Raw genomic sequence first — 20,693 nt, forward strand, 5'->3', positions numbered from 1 at the left:
AGCTTTAATGTTTAGAAGGCTGTTTTATTGCTGGTTATCGCAGGTCCTACATACAAGGAAGTGGGTTGGCCTTTCCCCTTGGAGAATTGGGCAGTTCTTGTAATTTAGTTTAATTTGGAATGATGCCGGCATGTTGATGTTTGTCCTGCTCCTGTCGCTCTGGGATCCTGCCTGTCCTTCAGAGTTGTCACTAGAGAAGAGATTTAAATCTCTTTGCATTTGCAATGCAAGCACTCCTTATTTTCAACAGTCCTAATGCCGTTTCTTCTAAAACGTAGGGAACTTTTATAGTGAATAGAAATGTCAGCAACTCTGACATCTGAATGTAGTTATGAAATCTGCAGGAGGACTATTACAGGCAGTTTTTAATTTGTAGGTGGTTTATTAAAAGGCTTCAAATGTCTAGAATTCCATCTGACTAAAATCATGTTTCAAGTTGAGTGTTCCACAGGAATGCAATCCCCTCCTGTTTCAGCACTCTGGTAAGGTAGGAGACATTGTCACCATGTGTTTAGAGCAGGTTTCTCAAAGTCACCAAATTTCTACGTGACTCTGGTGAGGGACTGAACGTTTTGTTGTCTCCCTTTCCCTGCTGCTGAGTTTAAGAAGCAACACACATAAAATACCATGAGGTCTTTCAGGAAAAAGATCACATGCGTGATTGAAAAAGCACCCAGACCTAGCTAACAGCTTATTTGTGTGGTGCCTTCCTCCAAATCAGAGCCAATAAAGATGTTTTTACTGTGTGACTGTGTTATTGCCACTATGATTTAAGTATTTTTCCCCGTGTTTTATGTAGGAAAGAGTCAGCTCTGCTTTTCTAGAAGGAATCTTTGCAAACTTTGTGATAAGCAAGTGCATGCGTTAAGGGTGCTCTGGCTGATTTGGAATTTCAGAAGCCTACGATGAGATCTCTTACAGAAAGCTCTTATGGAAATGAAGCTATCAGATGATAAGAGCGTCGTCTTCTTCATTAATAGCTTTTTTAGCAAAACACAGCAGGACCTGCTGTCATTGGAGTTCCCCAGGAACCCAATTTGCTGTCTCCATTTTTTTTCATGGATTTAAAAAAAAAAAAAAAAAAAAAAGAGACAGCCCAACCCAAAACCTGGAATGAGTCAGGGAGACCTGAGCTTGACTTCAGCTCTTCCTTCTACCTTCACTCTTGCTTTGAGCAGTTTAGTTCCCAAGGGGGCTAATGGGACCCTCATAACCGTGCTCATAAAGTGGGGATGTGGGAACCCTCATTAAACAAAATTAATTATTTCTATTCAACTCTTGTAGTGCACTTCTGATTTGCTGATGAATGTGGTGCAGAAGCATGAAAACCTGTTTCCTCATAGATTATTTTGTTGAGTATCTGTAACACATATAAGGGGCAGGTAGCAGAATTAAACGTGGAAGAATTTGATCCATTATTACACAAATCTGGCAATTGCCAGCACTTAAAAAGAGGGTAAATGAAGATTGTTGCCTCCCTGCTCCGGGCTGGGAGAACAATGCACTGGGGAAACTGCAGAGTTGCCCTCTACCTTTGCTACAAATGGAAGACAGATTGTATTTCCCCCAGCCCCAGCAGGTTCTGTGCACAAAGCACATTTGCCAAGACTTCGTGCACTATGGATGTGTGAGAGACAGATTAATTTCACAGTATAAGCAGAGATTAACTGTAAATAAAATTGCAACTTGCAGCGACCAGCTCCCTGCTCCCTGTAATGGAGTTCCAGGGTATCAGGGCACAGGAACCAGGCTCTGCTGTTTATCTTCCAGCAGTGGCCGATGCTGCCTGAATGTTCAATGGGTTTCCTTTAAGTGCTCTTTCTTATTTGCTTGTGGAAAGTTTAGAGCTGCAGGCAGCTGTGGTGGTGTCTGGGGAGCGCAGTTAATTGGACTCCAGTTCTACCTGTTCAGAAAGTAGATGGGAGAGATGCTTTGGGGATTCCCCAGTAGCTCACTGGGATCTGGTGGAGGCTGTAAAAAATAGATAACAAAGATGGCACACTGAATATTCTGAGTCTTTCACTGAGGTTCTTAAGCTAAATTTGGCAGAGAGTCAAGCAGCTGTTTCACAGATGGAGGAGCTGAGCCTCGGGTTCCAAAAGTTATTTGCCCAAGGTTACAGGAGAAGTGGCAGAGCCAGAACCAGCGGCTCTGTTTCCTGCCTTCCCTTCTCCTCCCTGACACTAGATTAATTTGTCTGTGAAAAATGAATAGTGCTGCACACTACTGAGAAATAAGGTTATTTTATTTATTACTGCCAGTCTTTTAGGCCACTCTCACCTCTTGAGCAGCAGGGTCGGGCTATACTGCTTGGAGAGTGCAAAAGGTCTTTAAAGTGTTTTCTTCTCTTCATACTTTTTTCACCAGAAGTTTTTCAGAGGAGAAAAGAAACAAAATTCCTTTGCAGGATGTGTGGAGAAGGAAAGGTTGTGGAGTGGGTAGAAGAGGAAGAGAAGAAAAGCTGGGTTTAACCATTTTTACTGTCAAAGAGGTAGCAAAATGAGAAAAGATCGTGTGTACAACTTGGAAGACAAATCTCTCTGGGAAGATCACTAAAGCCCAAATGAATGCTGCTGACAGGCATCAGAGTGCTCAGATAAGATCCTATTATTCAGACTCATAACTTTGAGTGGAGGAAGATACCCGTAACTGAAAAGTAGAGAAATAGAGATGGTAATATTCAGTTTGTCAGCTGAGTTGGTGATAGGACGGTGTATCTCACAGTGATTATAGGATTAGAAGGTTTGCCAATACTGTTAGTAGAATGGGATTTATGGAATGACACCAGTGTTAAAGGTTGGAGTGTTCTGAATGTAGGATTTCATTATTTCCTTGATGCCTATCAAGTCTAATGTGTGGGAAAATGGAGTTGCTATTATTTAAACTTGAAATCATTTCCAAGCTTCTCAGCATCAGGAGAACTATTCCATTTTGCATCATCTGTTTCTTCATTACTCAATGATAATTTGTATTTGCCCAGGAGGATTTTCATGAGATGAATAACACTCTCACCGAGAATTGTGAACATTGAAATTTACTCTAATTCTGTGTATGGGCTGTTGTATGAAATTTAAATTATGCCTATTGCAAGCTCCTACACCACGTCTATTCTCTATCAGACAATGCACTTCTACATAGTGGGTTTCTTCCTGAGATGATGATCTGCATTATGAGTACATTATATTTTATCAGCAGAACAAAAGCATCAGGGGTGATTGAAGTAAATTATACGTGTTTATAAAAGTAACAACAGCAATTGGATGTTGTTTTTCAGTCGTTTCCTTACATTGTTTGTACATACATTCTTTCCAGAGTTAATACAGCTTTTGTCTGTATAAAGAGAATAAGTACAGTGAGAGAAGAAATGAATGGAAGTATAACACAGTAATATTTAACTTTGGGAGTTTTAAAATGATAATGATGATTATATAGATCTTCCCATGGCACTTTAGCTCTCAGAACATCAAGTGACTGCCAGTATTGCAGTGAAATTCATTGTCTGCAGATGCTCAATTCATCAGTGACATCCCATCCTCCATGGTTCGGTGACACTTCTTCTCTACTTGGGCAAATTTCACTCACCCATGAATTTAAGTTTGTGGTCTCTTACCTTATTACAAGAGATGGTGTAGGTGTAAAGTTTTAAGTGAAAAGTGTTCAAAACCACCCCAAATGCTGTGCCCAGCTCTGGGCCCTCTGTTCAGGAAGGACATTGAACAGCTGGAGCGTGTCCAGGGAAAGGAACAGAAGGGTCTGGGGTGTAAATCCTGTGAGGAGTGGCTGAGGGAGCTGGGAGAGCTCGGGCTGGAGAAAAGGAGGATCAGGGGGAACCTTCTTGCTCTCCACAACTCCCCGGCAGGAGTTTGTAGCGAGATAGGGGTCAGGCTCTGCTCCCAGGGAGCGGTGGGCAGGATGAGAGGAAATGGTGTTAAGCTGTGCCAGGGGAGGGTCAGATTGGACATCAGGAGGAATTTCTTCCCGGAAAAGGTGATCAGACATTGGAAGGAGGGGCCCAGGAAGGCGATGATCTCAGAGGTCTTTTCCAATCTTAATTACTCAGTGATTATCTAATCTCTGCACAGAACCCCCAGCATTTGATCCAGTAGGGATTTCTGGGATGTAAAGATAAAATGTTGTCTGATATGAGCAGTGGGGTGGGAACAGCTGTCTAAGATTGTTCTAGGCCCCTGACATCTCTCGAGGAAAAGAGAATCCTACACTATTTGTGTATAATAAATTCACAGCCACTTCATCCCAGCTGACGGGGACATGACAGCTACAAAAATATGTGTGAAATAACTGTGTCAGGGTTTGTGGAACGTGCACATGAAAGAAAACAGGAATAAATGGGACCGTAAGTTTTATCTAGGCTAGGAATTTTATTTCCCTTTATGCCTGCTTTTTTTAAATTGTAGGTAAAGCTTGAGACCGAATAAAAATAATAATAATTTAAAGCTATCCTATTGTTGGCAATATGTTGTTTGTACATCGGCTCAAACCAAGCTGCTAAATTGGGACTCAAGTACAGCCATGTGAGCACTTCATTTTTCATGTGTAATTTCCCATTTCCTTTGTATTTCAGCTATCTTAGCTACAGAAGCAGAGAGGAATCTTATTTGGGATGGAACAGTCTTACAGACTGACTGCATTGACACACTGCTGCTGTTTAAGGAGCACGATTCTGGCTTTCAACGTGAAATTGCTCCAAATCTTATTTTGTAGTAGCATGAAATATGATTGGGTGACGAACGTAATTTGATAACATGTTTTCTCAACATTCCCCCTTAGTATTTGCTGGTTTTATTCCCTTATGTCCTGCAGTGTGTTATTACCATTGATAATGTGAGATGCAGCTCGGAAAAAAACAAAAATAATTGGCGTAGAAAGACGGGAAGGCAGGGATATGACCTAAAACACGCTTTGCAAAGACTAACAGTGATTTCTTTTTGCTTGAGCAGGCGTTCCCATCCCCACCCTGGTGTGGTACAAGGACTCAGTTCCCCTCAGCAGGCTGCAGAACCCCCGGTACAAGGTGCTGCTGAGCGGGGGGCTGCGCATCCACGCGCTGCGCCCGCAGGACGCCGGCATCTTCCAGTGCTTCGCCAGCAACCAGGCTGGGGAGATCCACACCTACACCTACCTGGATGTCACCAGTGAGTGAGGGGTGGTGGCACGGGGTGCGGGAGGTGTTGTCTCTGTAGGTGACGCCCCACCCATGACGTTTCTTCCAGCTTCTTTAGTTGAGCCCACAGAACCCTGATTTGCCGTCAAGGGTGGCTCTTCCTTGGGGAGGTGGTGGAGTCACCATCCCTGGGTGTGTTTAAAAAAAGACTGGATGTGGCACTCAATGCCATGGTTGAGGTGTTAGGGCATGGGTTGGACTCGATGATCTTGAAGGTCTCTTCCAACCTAGACATTCTGTGATTCTGTGAAAATGCCCCCGTGGCCTCAGCACAGTCTGCTGAGTCCTGTGAAAAAGCTCACCGTAACATCAGGAGAGCTTGGCATGAGGTGAACTCCCCTATTTCACATGGCAAAAAGAGATCTGATTGAAAAGTAAAAAAAAATTAATTGTGAAATACTTTTATCTTTCCTTCCTATTTCCACTCTAATGTAATTCCGTTCTGAACTTGAGTTACTGCTTCATGATTGTGCATGCTATCATTTTATTTGCCCTTGTCTGCAACTGCATTTGGTCAGGGAAAAGAAAGAGAGTTCAAGTTAAATGTCTTTTTTGGCCAAAAAGTCAGATTAAATGGTTTTGTTAATGAAGTGCATGCTTCTCTATGGAAGAATTACAAATCCTCGTAGTCTCTTTTAACAGTGATTATTAACAGTCATTTCTGTGATATTAAACTTCCCTTCAGGAAGCTGATTTTTAGCCCAAGAGCACTTTGCACATACTGACCAGAATTCCTACTGGCCTCAGAAAATAAATCAGCCCCAGTTCAATATAGGTCTAGGAAACTGCAGAAAAAACCTGCAATAAAATGCAACTAGGGGAAAATAAGAGAGAAAGAAACTTAGAAAATGTCTTGGAGAAGGCTCAGGTTCTAAATTCTTTTGGCTGACATTTAAGTTTCAAAGTTAATGCCTTTCTCAAGTTGCTTTTCATCTTAAAGAACTCTGTTATGAAGATGAAGGAAAATAGTTTTGTTTATCTAGATTTCTCAAGTTCCCCCCAAACACCCATTTTGAGCTTTATCTTCCTTTTTCTTTAACCTATCTTACTTGTAGAGGTACAAGCACTGATAGATTTTTATCTTCTGTGTAGGTAATAAACAGGATTAGGCAATTCCTGGGAGATGAATAAGAAAAGGTTACAGTCACTGCTGAAAGGTTTTCACGTCTTATTGTCGTGTCCTTCTCCATGATCAGCTCTATAAAAGCGGATGTAAAGTAGTCCACGGTAATAGTTAAAGGATCTTTGTGAGAGGTGAGGCATTGAGTTTGTTTGAATTTTTTATTCTAGACATCAAGCCAGCTTTTATCCAGCCCCCGGAGGACACCACAGTCACCGAGGGGATGACTGCGGTGCTGACCTGTGAAGTTTCAGGGGCTCCACGACCTGCCATCTCCTGGAAGAAAGGTAGCCAGTTATTAACTTGTAGAAGAGCTGTGATCCACGTTTCCCTGTCCACTCCCATCACTGAGATCCTGTAGATCCATTCAGTGCCTCTTCCCCCCTTCCCCTGAGCAGCGGGTTCGCTGTGGGGCCATCATGAACCAGCGGCCTGGGGCAGGATGAAACATTTTGGAAGAGCTGGAGCTGCAGTCCCTGATCCCACAGTAACCATGCTGCTTCCCGCCGTGTGTTTCAGGAGAGCAGATCTTAGCCAGTGGCTCGGTGCAGATCCCTCGCTTCGTTCTCCTCGAGTCTGGAGGGCTCCAGATAACGCCCGTGTTCCTGCAGGATGCCGGCAATTACACTTGCTGTGCAGCCAACTCTGAAGGAGCTCTGAATGCTTTTGTGATGCTGACAGTGTGGAGTAAGGATAATGCTTTGTTTAAAGTCTAACTTTAATCAAGTATTAATCAGTTTTTGTTGTATGCTCAGGAAATTTTCATAACTAATTATGCTTTCCTCATTAATAGAGTTACTTGTATGATTTAATAGGAATAATGTGTCTATTTTAGGAAGCCTATCACAAATACCCTTTTTGTTTGGAGAATTATGCATATAAATCTCTATTTTGTGAAAGGAAGTGTATTTAAATAGAGCTTCAATCACGATTACAGTTTTACTCGGGTTTTGCTTTGGTTTCTCACATTGCAAGTCCGAGCTTTTAACTTGTAGATTTGGCTGTTTGCAGATGGTTTCTGCCTCCAGGAGTCTGCAGGCAGCACAGACCAGTCCGTGCTGCAGCCACAGTCACAACAGATAGGATTTTCCTCACCCTTTTGTATTTTTTGTAGCTCTGGGTGCTGTTGGAAGCCAAATCAAAGTGCAGCAGTCTTCACCTAACCCCTCGTGCTACAGACTGGTGTGGGACAGGGCATCCTATGAAATGGTTTTGTCATTCACCATTTCCTCTTGATCTCTCTATTTTTTATTTCTTCTCTTGGGGAAGTGAGTCTGATCCAAGAGGTTCACTTGTGTTACTCCTAAGAGAGTTAAATTGAAGTGTAACATGGTTTTTGCTACTCAAGGTGCAAAATAATGATCCGTGAGCTGGGACGGAGAGCAGCTGAAAATAATGAAGATGATGAGGATTAATACAGAAATGTTGTGGCCTTTCTCCTCTCCAGCACTTGAAGTACTGATTGTGTTGCTGATGTGTGGTGCATATTTGGCATTCATTATTCCCCAAACTCTGCAAGAAAATCAGCCACATTTTTCCTTTTGAGCTTGGGAATACCTGAAAACATTTCTGGCAATAACTGTAATGTATTTGTGTCATGTGGCCACCGTGTTTATGTCTTGTTGACCACATAGGCTTGGTAAAAATATCAGGATGGTGTAAATTGAATGATATCCAGGTGTATGGATCAAGTAAAGGAGATCCTTCCTGTTAATTCTCAAAGCTATGGTTCTTACAGGTATTAAAGATAGTTCCTGCTCATTGTACTGCATGAGGGGAAGAAAAGTGAATATAACCCAATGTTTGTGTTGCAACAGCACCATTATAAAGCCAGAAGTCTGACATGGGTACATCAGGAGTAATGCTAAATATTCTGTGCTATTTAGAGTCAGCTTTTGATTTTGCTGATGGTCCCTTCTTGTGCATGTAGATATTGCAGTAGGTGCTGATTATCTCTGTAGGGATTTGGGACTTATTAACATTATCCACATAACTTCCTTGCTCATCCTGGTTGTCTCCCTGCCCCAGCTGCTGCTCTCTGCTGCTGCTCCTGTGTGTGACACATAATGGGGATCTTTCTCACCAGATCTGGTTGCTGTAGTTACAGCAATTATTGTGTTCTGAGCCTCCAGGAGAGGCTTGAGTACGGATGTTCTGAAACATTTGAGTAAACAACATATCTTTCTTGTATGGAAGATTTTTATTCCAGGAGCTCCTCCACTGTCCTGGAGTTGATGAAGTTGTAGGGTGCTGTTTAAGTTTACCTCTTTCTCGGTATTTTTCAAGTGCGTTTTTCTTTGCACAGATTTTCCTTGGTCTCGTTTGTTTTTATGCCTCTCCAAACAGTGTGGCTCATTTCCTGACTCGGTGTTTGCTTCCACACACCCGTTAAGACTTGAGGGAGTTGCCGCACAAGCCAAAGGAGAGTTCGGAGAGCTTTTACATTCTTCTCCGCTGGGCTCAGCTGGTGCCCTGTGCTGCTGTGCCTCTCCACACCCCACAGCGTGTCACCTGTGCCCCAGTGCCATTAGAGGGAGGGGAACCTCCGCAGCCGAGCCTTGACTGAGCAGTGTCCCGCTTGTTCTGAACGACAAAGGCTCGGTGGCTGCTCCCGTGAGCGAAGAGCCGAGGCTAAAGGCTCTAATTTCACCTGAGCTGCGCTTTGTGCTCCTTTCAGATCGCACTTCCATCGTCCGCCCTCCCGAGGACAGCACGGTGATCAAAGGAACCACGGCCACCCTGCACTGCGAGGCCACTCACGACCCCAGAATTTCAATCAGGTTAACGGTGCCGCTTCTCGTTGGCGCGGTTTGTCCCAGCTTAATTTTAAAAGCCGTGTGAATAGCATTAGGTGAAAAGTTTCAGGACCCCAGATTTTCACACCAAACCCCTGATTACTGCATTATAAGGTTGTACACTGTATCATTAATCATATAAATCCCATCTTCCATTTCAGCCTTATGTATTATTTACAATGAGCTATGTTCCACTTCATGACTTCAATATAGCCTTCCATGATTTTACTGTCAAGGTTAATACACTATCAATAAAACCAACTTGTCAGAGGCTGATACTTAATGAGAGTAAAAGCCAAAGAAAAGGAATAGGATTTCAAAAGTGTGTACTCTGGGGCGCATAAAAGCCACACCACAGATGCCCATGTTTTTGGAAATGACTCAATAACTTGAGCTTACAGTCTGTTCTAACCATTCAAAGCAAACCAGAATTTGTCTGGACTATTAAAATTTGAATTAGAGAATTTAGAGGAAACTCAAAACTTGAAAATAAATTTGCCATGAAAATTAATGTAGTCTGAAAGCAACATAAACAAAATAAAATGCAAGGAAGAGCTTGGAGATCGCTTGAAGTGTGAACTGCAGAGAGAACTTTGGAAAGAGAGATATGGGTTTAAAAATTTTGGTTAGAGGTGGGAAATTGTGAGTCTGTGGGGTCTCCACGTATCTGTGACATGTTGGGACGTATCTTTTTGATATGTGAACTCTAGCAAACCGTCAACAAGTTTCTGATCCTGGCAGCCCATTGTCACAGAGCCTTGGCAGAACTGGGCTATCGCACACCCTTAACTGCAGTTAGTGTTCTGGTGGGGGTGAACTTCAGAACTTGGACATTTATGAGCACTCCATCTTCTCCTTGTAAAATACATCATATCTCAGGTGGAATTGCATTTTTCATTCTGATTTCTTGATCTAAAACTTAAATTTGTAAAAGGCGCTGCTCTTTAAAGGGGCCTGTCATTTTTAACATGTGATGACGGGAGCTGATCCCTTCCAGCAGCGTTAAAATAAATCAGTTCTGGTGCTCTTAAGAGTAATCAATAACCGAAACGTTGTAATACTCAGGTACCTTTGGAAGAAGGACAGTGCTGTAATAAATCCATCTAGCAGTTCCAGGATCACAGTAGAGAAGGACGGGAGCCTCCTCATCAGCCAGACGTGGTCGGGTGACATCGGGGATTACACCTGTGAGGTCATTTCTTCTGGAGGGAATGACTCCAGGACAGCTCGGCTGGAAGTGATGTGAGTACTCCAACTTAAATAGTCCCTACACTGGGTTTCAGACATCCTCAGGCATTCTACTAGCATTTAATTCTAGGTGTTGTAGAGTCAGCGGCTCTGATTTTTTGGGTGTTTTGTTGTTGTTGTTTTTGGGGTTTTTGTTTGTTTTGAAGGGAAATTAAGGCTGTTTCATTGCTAATGAAATTGCTTTGATCTCCTGGCTGAGCCTGCTTTGGGCAGGAGTTTGGACCAAAGACCTCCTAAGGTCCCTTTAAACCTGGATCCTTCTATCACCCCATGCTGTAGGGCTTTCCCATGAAGCCCAGGTGCTGTGCTGTGATGCCAAAGTTTGAAAAGAAGAAAATGTTTTCTTCCTTTTAGCATTTTTTCTGTTAAACATTTATTGGAAAAGCTGGTCCCTGGATGGGCATTGCTTACTCTTGCGTTCTCTTTATATATCATTTTTCAGAAAAAAAAAATATTTTCATGTATGGCTTTTTTTATTCCTATGAATCTTTAAAAATAAAACAAGAAAATGCTTGAAGTGCCATTCAGTTCTGGAAAAGGATTATAAAAATGTCATAACATGGTTCCATATTTTCTATTTCTGTCATTCCACTGGGGTGGAGTACACTTCTATTTTATTTTTATCACTAAAAGCAACAGCTGTGGGTTTGGTACATGTGTGGAGCAGATCAGATGAAAAAAAACCAAACGAACAAAAAAAAACCCCAGAAGGTGATGTTTTATGTATTTATTTATTTATTTACTAGAGTAGTGCCACACGCTTTAATTTAACTACAATTGCATCTGTTTCTGCTGGTCATGCCTGATGTCTCTGAGAAGATGGCAATTGTGTGGTTGGCAGTGTAATGAGTTCACCTCTGAGATTTGCTGTGCACAGGGCTCTTTGATACAGCATCGTTCTGACAGTGCCAAGGCTCCATCAGATGCCCATTTTCCGAGAGCGGTCATACATTCTTTTTCTAATTAAGCACTCCTCAGCTCTCCTCCCGGAGTGCATTTTACTGCTGGTTGGATTCCAAGAGCAGAAGACAATTCAGAATATATTGCTGCTACATAACCGCGCTCGCTGTTCTCTGAGGCGGTTTTTGAATGGAGGGCAGAAAATCACAGAGTAAAGCCTGGAAAGGATGTTAAAGCTTGGACTTTGAAACAAAAGCTATAAATATGCGCTAAACACTTCAGCAGCGGGACAGTTTCCTAATGGTGAAGTGCAAAAGCTGCCCTGTGCAGCCAGTGCAGCACAGGGAATTGGATTTCTTGCAGTTCTCCACTGACCACTGAGGAACTTCTTTTATGGTCCATGAAATCTGGACTAGAAGTTGGTTGGGAGAGGCTCATGAGGTTCATCCCATCTGCCCTGCTGAGGCACCCCAGCTGTTCCAGCTGTGTTGGCTGGCTCTCTGTGCACTGGGACTGCCTCTTAACCCCCCCCATCTCTACTTCCTTTGATGTTCTGTTGCTGATCACCCATCTCCTGTTTTTCCTGGAGGAATTAAAGGAATCTATCAGACCCACTCTTCTCAGAGGAGTCAAGTACCTGATAAGTCACTCAATAATACCTTGAATTGTGACATTCCATTTCAAAGCAGGGCTGCAGGTAGTGCAATACTGCCAGAGAACATTGCATTTCCTTGCAGCTTTCATCATTATCGTTTGGCTCAGCAGCTCAGATCTGTGAGGAAGAGAGATACACGATACAACAGGAGTGAAATGAAGAAGAAAATATGTGGAAAGGAAACGTCTGAAGTAAAGCCTAAATTAAATTCCAGCTTGTATAGGAATGACAGATCTATAACATTCCCCCTTCTCCTGGGTAATTCCCTCGTGCAGAGCATTAACAAACAGGGCATGCACGTTCCCATCGATGAGCACTCACACTTCAGTGCCTTGAGGAGCACTAATGTCAGATAAATGTTCAAAGGTGCCCTCTCAACCAGTTACAGACTGGAGCAGTCACCAGTGGATAATCCTGCGCCCCACACAGCTTTGTCTGACAGCTCCAAATCTCTCCCCACCTTGTTCCCCCTGCAGCGTGTCCCTCCTCCACCTCTGTACCCACCAAGAGGAATTTCCAAAGGCACAAATAAGTTGGTTACTGATTTCTGTTCCAGATGATTCGATTGAAAACAGTCGAACTTCAGGTTATTTAATCTGTGAGTGGTCCAGTTTTCAAATCTCTGAAAAGAAGGAAAGAAAACTCTCCTTTCCCTGGTCTCCCCTGGCTGGAAGTCAGGCTTGGGGACAAAGGTGGTGCTCCTTGCTGGAAGAACCTGCTCTGATAGCACGGCACAGATACATTGGTGCTGCAGGCAGGATGGATCATCTTCCTCAGCATGTAAGAAGAAATAAAATATTTGCAAAGGAAAGCCAGAAAACTAATGAAGAACTTGCTAAAGTGCAGCCAAAGGTTACCTTGCTCATCAATTTTGCACTGATGGTACTTGGGCACAGAAACTAATTGCTAGTCAAGATACTCTATTCATTCATTTGTCTTCCCTCTAAATGTGTTTATTCTCCATGTACATCACTTGATTTGATTTGCATGAGGTAAAACATTTGCGAGTGATGTTTCTATTCTGCAAAAGATAGATTTTAATTTTACACTGACATTGTTTTTCTCCTGGTAGAGTTTCTCAACTGCATATCAGAAACATTTGGTGATCAGCCCCCCGCTTCTCTTGCAACCTTGCAAGTCACAGGATTTGATCCTGAAAGTAATTGCATGTTATGAAACATCCCAGCTTCGTTTAGCTTACTTTATAGTCCTGTAAACACCACCCTGAAATACAAAAAAAGCTTTGTTCTTGAAGCTGCATGAGCTGAGTTATCACCACGTATCACTCACCTGATGGGAAACTGCGCTGATTCCAGCTCGAACAATCCCGAGGATTCTCAGGATGTATAAAATATGCAGAATTACCCTATCTGTGCCTGATGACACCCACCGATCGATACCAGCCCGTCTGCAGCCCATGCTAGAGGATCTCTGTGTTGTATGGATGTGACTGCAAAGTATGGTAATGCTGCATTGTTGGGAAAGCAAAGCCCCGTACAAGCCTCTGTTATGTCACAACATAGAGTAAAATCTTTCAGGCTCTTTTTCTATGCAAAAATATGGGAAGGACAATGTAATACAAAAATAAGCAATTTATTCCTGGCAGCGAGTTCATCTTCTTTCAGTTCCCTTTCATCAGAGAAAGAGCTATTATTGTTCTGTCTTCTTCAAAAGCAGGAGAGGGGAGCTAACCGCTTATAAAAAACCCCAGCGGGTTGCCAGGAATGCACAGCATTGCCTTTGTCAGCTATCTATCCATGAATTTGGATACCCTTTTTACTGGAGTATTTATAATGGCTGCTTCTTCCAATTTCTTCCCAATATATCCCATTAAAAAATTATTGCTAAAATTAAAATCGGTATAGCCAATGCAGGGTAAGAGATAAAAATGTAAAAAATGATAAAAAAATGTCTTGTTACAAATGTAACTTGATACGGATCCCACATCTCTTGGTTCCAACAGCCCATCTCATCTCCTTTCTCCAGGGAGAGAAAGCAGAAGGAATGTCAAACTTGAAAATATATTATTCCTTCCTCACTGGAAGGAAGGCTTCTATTTATTTTTCCAAGCTCTCTATTGAGATATCATCCAAGAATCAAGGTTCACTGCTGAGTCTGAGTGCACTTTATGCTCAAAGGAGAAATATCGCCCAGAAATGCATTTGGAAATAAATGCCATTGTGTCTGTTTGTCATCGAAGGTATAGCAGGAATGTAGGTGCTTTCAGCCAAAAGAAAGCATAAAATTCAAACCCCTTTCCCCTGTCGTCTCCAGATCTGAGCAGATTGAAATGGGAAGTAAATCTGTGCACTCTGGAACTCGGCAACCCTTTAATTCCAAAAATTCCCCTTGTCACAGACCTGTGAGAGAAAAAGAGCCTCAAAACTCGGGGCTGCCTCGCACAAATTCTTCCTGCGTTTATAAATTGGAGAGGATTCTTTGCAAGGGAAACTGCAAGGTCCTGAGCAACAGTTGCCACGTTTGTTAATTTAAACCAGTATTAACTTTTACTAGCAGAGCCACCAGGGCTGAGTGCTGCGTTCCCTCCGTGCCTCAGCCCGGTGCCGTTATCGGCCACGGCAGATGAACCACTGCTCCTGAGCAGACCCTGCCTGGTGCACCTGACTGCGGGAATCGTTTGTGGAGCAGGAGCAGGGCTTTTCACAAACTGACAGGAAAACTTGTTTAATCTCCTGCGCCTTTTTAGTAATCCCCTCTTCAGTCACAGTCTCTCTCGTTACCTGCTGTTGGAGCGTTTTTCTCAGAAGCCTCCCCAAACCATATCTGGTTTATTTTTCTCAGCAAATAGTCTGCTTTTAAATTTTATAAAAACACTCTATGTGTTTGCTGAATGAATTTTTCACCTGCCCTCTGGCAGTGACGAGCTGACTCAAAACATTAGGGTTTCTGTTTTGAGCATGTATCATCTGCAACTGGCTAATATTTCTCTCCCAGATTGTCACAATGACTTCATGTTCTTTTCTTGCAAATGCACTATTTTAATTGCTTTGTCAGAGTTCCCTCAGGTCACCTTGGTGGCAATGCCACTAACCCTGGGCTTATCTATCAATTACAGATTTTAACGTGTCCACGGACATATTTTGCTATCACATAAAATAAGTTATGGAAAACTTGCTTCCATCTAACTCTTCAGCATTAGAAAAATGAGGTTTTAAGATACTCTGTATCGAAAAACTTCCTATATTGCCTGTTGGGGCTTCAGTGAAAAAAAAAAGATAATGATGGAATTACACTTTGCATATCTGGTCAAGGTCTGTTCAGTGCTCTGGGTGTTATTGTCCTAAACTTCATCCACTTCCTTGGCGCTGACCGGTTGTAGTCTGAGGTCCTCCTCGCCCTGAGAAAGGGCTGAAATTAGAATTTTCTGCAATAATTTCTTGGGTGTTAGGAGCAAGGAAAAGTAATCCTCTTAAAGGGAAAATAGAAGCAATGAACTCTTCGGGGAATGTGAATATTCATGATGGTGGCACAGGTCTCATTTATCATCCCTTCCACAGGGTATGTGGTAGCAAATGAGAAGAAGACAAAGTGTAAGTGCATGCTAAAGTAGAAATTACTACTTATTAATCTCTGCTTTTGCATCCTACAATGAGAGAAGTACACCCCTGTGCTGAAATGTCTTCGGAGCTTTAAATATTTATTTCTGTCCAGGTGTGTTACTTAGGCACTTGTTCTGTCTGCCTCGAGGGCTTTAAATCTGTGAGCACCATCTGTTGCTGTTCAGCATGGACACGTTTGGGTAAAGATAAACCCAGTATTTGTGATATTTGTGGATGGGGTGTGCTGGATGAAGGCAGCAGCTCATGCTACTCAATCTCTGTCTGAACTGAGATATCCCTCGTGCTGCTGCTGATTGTCCTTGTCAGTCTGAGAGAATAATCTACTAAACCCAAATCCTAAGCAAACAAAACCTCATGTTTTAATCCAGTTGGTGCATTTAAAAAGCAGGGGAAAGGGGATGTCCCCTCTTCTTCAAAAGTTTTCTGAGTCTTGTGCACTTGGAAAAGGAGACCGAGCTTTAAGTCTTAATTGTGTAGTCTCCAAGTGAGGTGTTAATTGAGCCTTTCTAATGTATGGGACATCAAGAGCAGTAAATGCACACCTTGAAAATACCCGTAATATATACCAGGGATGCTTTTTGCTGCCCAGGAAAGCAGACACGTGGGGATAATCTGCTGTGAGCTCCCCCTCAGCCATTCCTCCCATGTTCCTCGTCTTCCAGGAGGAGCTGGAGCCACAGTCCCGCTCTGAGCTCTTCCCCACAGGGACCGGTGATAAATGAAGTGGGGACTGGGACTTCTGTGAGCCATGTAGCAACAAGGCATTTTACTCTTCCCTTCAGTAATTACCTTTGCCAGCTTAATCACAAAAACTTTTCCAACCATCTTGCCTAGGACATAATGATAAATTGTGGTGGAGGTTTAATGTTTATTATAATTTAATGTTTCATTCAAAATTAAGCAGCACACTCCTGTAGTCCCTGGGTAAATGGCCATATTGTATACCCCCGCACTTTCCGGTGACAGCCACTCTCAGCCTCCCAGGTCAGCTGCCCTCCTGCTTTGTTTCCTGTTCCCCCTCTTCCCTAAACCTGTTTATATGAGATTTCCCAGTGCTGTGTTCAAAATCTGCTCCCTTTGGGCCCACACGTGCTCCTTGCTGTGCGTGATGTTTGTTTTGTCCCCAGAGTGGCCATGTCTGAGCTGTCAGGGCAGGACAGATAGGACTGAGAACAGCCAGCTTAAACTCCTCACACCACCAAGGCATCTCAAGCAAGCGATTTAATGAAGTTGAGATCTGAATCGCACCCGGAGGTGTCATTCCATGTTTACTACAGAAAGAGCCTGGGGTCACTGTGCTGCTAATTTGGTTCTACGTTTAAAGTCAAATGAGATGAGACAAGGCTTTGAGTCTCAGGTTTAGCCTTAGGAAATATCAACTCCTCTTGCCTGGAGAGAGGTGGGCAGGGAAGTACCTTCTGCTTCTGGTGCCTCATTAGTTGTGTGTTTTTCTTGCCACTCTTTGACTCTTCCAGCAAAATTTTCTTTCTTTCTTTTTTTTTTTTTTTTTTTTTTTTTTTTTTTTTGGTGCTAACTCCACAGTGTGTATCTGTCAGAAACGCGCAAACAAAAGCATTCACGGCTTTAACAGAAAAATAATAAAACTATTGTCTGGCTCTCCATATGTTCCTCAATCTTCCAGTAGAAACAGAAATCCAGGACATATTTATTGTTCTGGCTTGGAGCCAGAGCCTGTATTTACTTTTGTGAGTGGCTGAGGAGTTGCGGTTTTTAAATAACTCCGAGCCTTCGGTGGCAAAATACATCACAAGCAGGAATTATCACGTTTTTAATTTAAGCATGTGAGTGCCCTCGTGGCTTTCTGCTCTGGCCTGAGCTGTGGAAGGATCACCCTCAGCCTTCCTGGGGAGGAGGGTAGATTGAATGGGTAAAAACTGGCCCTCCTTGCTTTTCCTTTGCTCCGAAACCCTCGTTCTCCTTAGGAACCGGGATGGTAAAGAGCAAAAATTACGCTTAAATATAACGTTGAAGGGCTTTTATCTCTTAAAACACATCAGCATTTAAGGATTGCAGCAGAATTTAATGTTCTCACTTCACCATGCAGCTTCCACTTGCAGCCAATGGGTGCAAATGAAATGTTTTTCCACAAATTTCCTTTATGTGTAAAGATTACACATTTTAATTGAGCTGCTGTTTTATTTTTGTTTTTGAAATGTTTTATGTTGTATTTCCATGGGGTTTCTGCAGGCATTTTCACTACATTTTCTGGTTGAGTGCTTCCAAAAAAATCCTTATTATAGGGAGGAAGGATTCTACCCATGACAGGATAAGCCTGAATCCGTGAATAAATCAAGCTGTTCTGTAGCCTAAGAATACATATGGTAATTTTGATTAGTCGCTCTGTGTGGAGAGTGTCAATGTCTTCTGCTTCCTTGAGTATGAAAAATTCCATGTTAAATCATATCTCCCATGTGTTTTACTGTTTATACGTATCACTGCTGTCACATTGTAGGACATCATTGTAAGAAGGGAGAAAAAGTGAGAGAGGAAATTTATTGACCAACTCGCTCAGTCAAAAACAGGATGAAAATTGGCTTTTTTTCCACATTTAGTGACATGGCCATTAGCTGTTCTGAGCATCAGCCTTGGGACTTTCAGCTCAGTTTTTTTTCCCCCCAAAACAGGATAAAACTGTGAAGAATTCCACTATGTCTTTCTTTCATTTAATTTTACAATCGCTGCCGGTGGTTTGGTTTTACATCCATCATCACACGGGGCTGACGTCGCCCACCTTTATCTGCCTGTAGGACTGGAGCTGAACGAAACGCAGATTCATTTTTCTGCGCCGGTTTATTTTATTTTATTTTTTCTTTTCCCCTCCTTTTCCCTTTTCCTCCACAGTGAGCTGCCTCACTCCCCTCAGAACCTGGTGGCCACCCTGAACTCCTCCTACAGCCGCAGCGTGATGCTCTCCTGGGTGCGCCCCTTCGACGGCAACAGCCCCGTGCTCTACTACGTGGTGGAGCTCTCTGAGAACAGTAAGTCAAGTCTGTTGGAGTCAAATACTTCTCAGCCTCGGGGTGTTCTTAGTTATCCCTGCAGACTCACCTCTCCCCAGAGCTGCTGACAAAACACTGCTGCAGTTTGCTGAGCGAGAGCCAGCCCCCACAAAGGGGTTTTACGCCCAGGTGTTTGCACACTGAAAGAGTGGAATGGCAAAGAAGGTTGAGATGGGGGGGGATTATTTTACAGGAAAGACTTAGTTCCACTTCTAGTGTTGCCAGCCAGGCTTGAGGCACAGCAGGTGTAAACAACAGTAGTCAGTTTTTTCCTTCCCAGGGCTGCCTTTTTCGCCAGTTTCGTGGATTTTTTGGTGCATTCAGAGCCCCAGTTTCACCTAAAAGATGCAGAGATGGTGATAATTCAAGGAACTGATGGTCTGCCAGAGGAACAGACTTGGATGTCAAGAGGAACTGCTGTCTTACCTCTCTGTGGGCTCATACATTTTCTCTGCTTTCTCTAGGTTTTCATTTTACACCCTTCCTTTTGCTAGGTGGTTGAGGATGCTTAGTGCAATCCGAATACCTGACTTCCTGGGTTACAGACCTGGGCATTGGGAATTGCTGCTTCCCAGTTTTATCATGCTGTACACCAGTTCCTCCAGGGCTCTCAGTCTGCAAGGTTATTCAGGGACACTGCTAATGCCTCTTTAGGAGTTGATGGAAAGATGAGGTTGTATGGAAATCGGTCACCTTGGCAATACTTTCTAATATCTATCACCCCATGAGCTGGAAATCCAAGCTGAACAATTGATTCTTGATGAAAAAATTAAGAGCATCACTTTTTGTGACATGTGGAAATTAGTCACTGCATAACTGAATGTGAAACAGTTCTGATTTCTGATTATCTGGAGAGCAGCAGTTTGTTTTGCCATACAGAGAGCTTGAGGGGAAACTTGAACTTCAGATCACATACAAGCCTTTTGCTTTGCAGGCTGGAGTGCATAACTTCTCAAATGTGAAGGTCCCAGAACCAATGATCTTGACAACTTAAGCAAAGTGAAGGTCTCTAATCCTAGCAGAAATACAAGTTCATGCCCAGGACTGCTGTCCTTAAAATAGTTCTTTTCAAGCAAAGACTCCTGATCTTTTAGTAACAAATGAGTGAGAAAGTCCACAATCCTGCACTCATACTCCTCCTCTGCCTTTTTATCACCACCGTCCTTTTTATTTTCACTCTTCTCTCCTTCTCTCCCATAACTACAGGCCAATATCTACCTGGTTTTCTTCTCCCCGGTCTTTTGCCCAAGGATGTTGCCCTTCTGCTCCTTGTTTCCCAGTAGTTTTGTTGATGACAAGCCAGTGAAGTCCCAGTCTGGGGACATGATGCAAAGGTGCTAGAGCTGTATTTACACAGAGACAGCACAGAGGTGGCAGAACGTGTGCACCTGGCTCCTGCAGTGGGCTGCATCGACTGGGATGTCCCTGAAAGCGCAAGCAGCTCATTCCATGCCAGGAGAATCATGGAATTGTTTCAGTTGGAAGGGACCTTAAAGATCATTTCATTCCATCATCTTCCTTGTGTCATGGAGGAGTTTGGAAGGTCTTCAAGACCTTTCTACCAAGGATGCTCTGCAGTTGCATAGGAATGGGGTAGATGTGCCATCATTTTAGAATTAATTCATTGAAATTTGTCGAAGGCTCAGCCAAAATCAACAGTAGTTCTTTGGAAAGCATGCACTCAGGCCCTGAGAACACCACGGGGCCCTGTGAACCACTGCTCACTCTGTGAAAGATCGAATAATTTTGGCTGATGCCATTGCAATCTGCCACTCAGAGGGTCTCATTGTCCCAAAGCACAGGTCCGCGTCCTGCCGCAGCTCAAAGCAGCAAAAGCCAAACCCAGGCCAGGTTTGCTGAAACTGAGCATCTTAACTCCCAGATATATCCCAGGTCTTGCTGTCCTTTAAGTCTTTGTCTTTATTTACTTTGCTTTTATGTGCAATGTGTAAATGATTGCCCACAGACATAGGACAGGGAAGGATCTGAGCCCTCGGGTGTTCCGCTGTTGCTGCGCTCTTGTTCCATGTACACAGAACAGTGCAGCAATGTCAGCAGTGATTTTGGTTTGGAACGCTGACTGTAACGTCTGCACTCTGTCACTGGCTTCTTTTGGTTTCTATTTTCCTGAAGTGTTTGTTTTTCAGGGTTATTTTGATCTCAGCAGTGTGTGGTTAATATTTAGCTTCTCC

At 43.0% G+C, this 20,693-nt stretch overlaps 1 protein-coding gene across 5 annotated transcripts in view; it reads left to right on the forward strand.

Annotated features, from left to right (window-relative positions):
• The window catches only part of SDK1 (sidekick cell adhesion molecule 1), a 384,927-nt gene that overhangs the window by 240,475 nt on the left and 123,759 nt on the right, over positions 1-20,693 (forward strand). For all 5 annotated transcript variants that reach the window (XM_040078744.2, XM_040078745.2, XM_040078747.2 and 2 more), the window contains 6 exons: positions 4,959-5,153; positions 6,473-6,589; positions 6,822-6,989; positions 8,980-9,082; positions 10,163-10,339; positions 18,344-18,480. In XM_040078744.2, the coding sequence (XP_039934678.1) occupies positions 4,959-5,153; positions 6,473-6,589; positions 6,822-6,989; positions 8,980-9,082; positions 10,163-10,339; positions 18,344-18,480 (897 nt within the window). The remainder of the gene's footprint in view (positions 1-4,958; positions 5,154-6,472; positions 6,590-6,821; positions 6,990-8,979; positions 9,083-10,162; positions 10,340-18,343; positions 18,481-20,693) is intronic.

Source organism: Hirundo rustica, chromosome 15 (genome assembly GCF_015227805.2).
Source record: "Hirundo rustica isolate bHirRus1 chromosome 15, bHirRus1.pri.v3, whole genome shotgun sequence".
Taxonomy (NCBI): domain Eukaryota; kingdom Metazoa; phylum Chordata; class Aves; order Passeriformes; family Hirundinidae; genus Hirundo; species Hirundo rustica.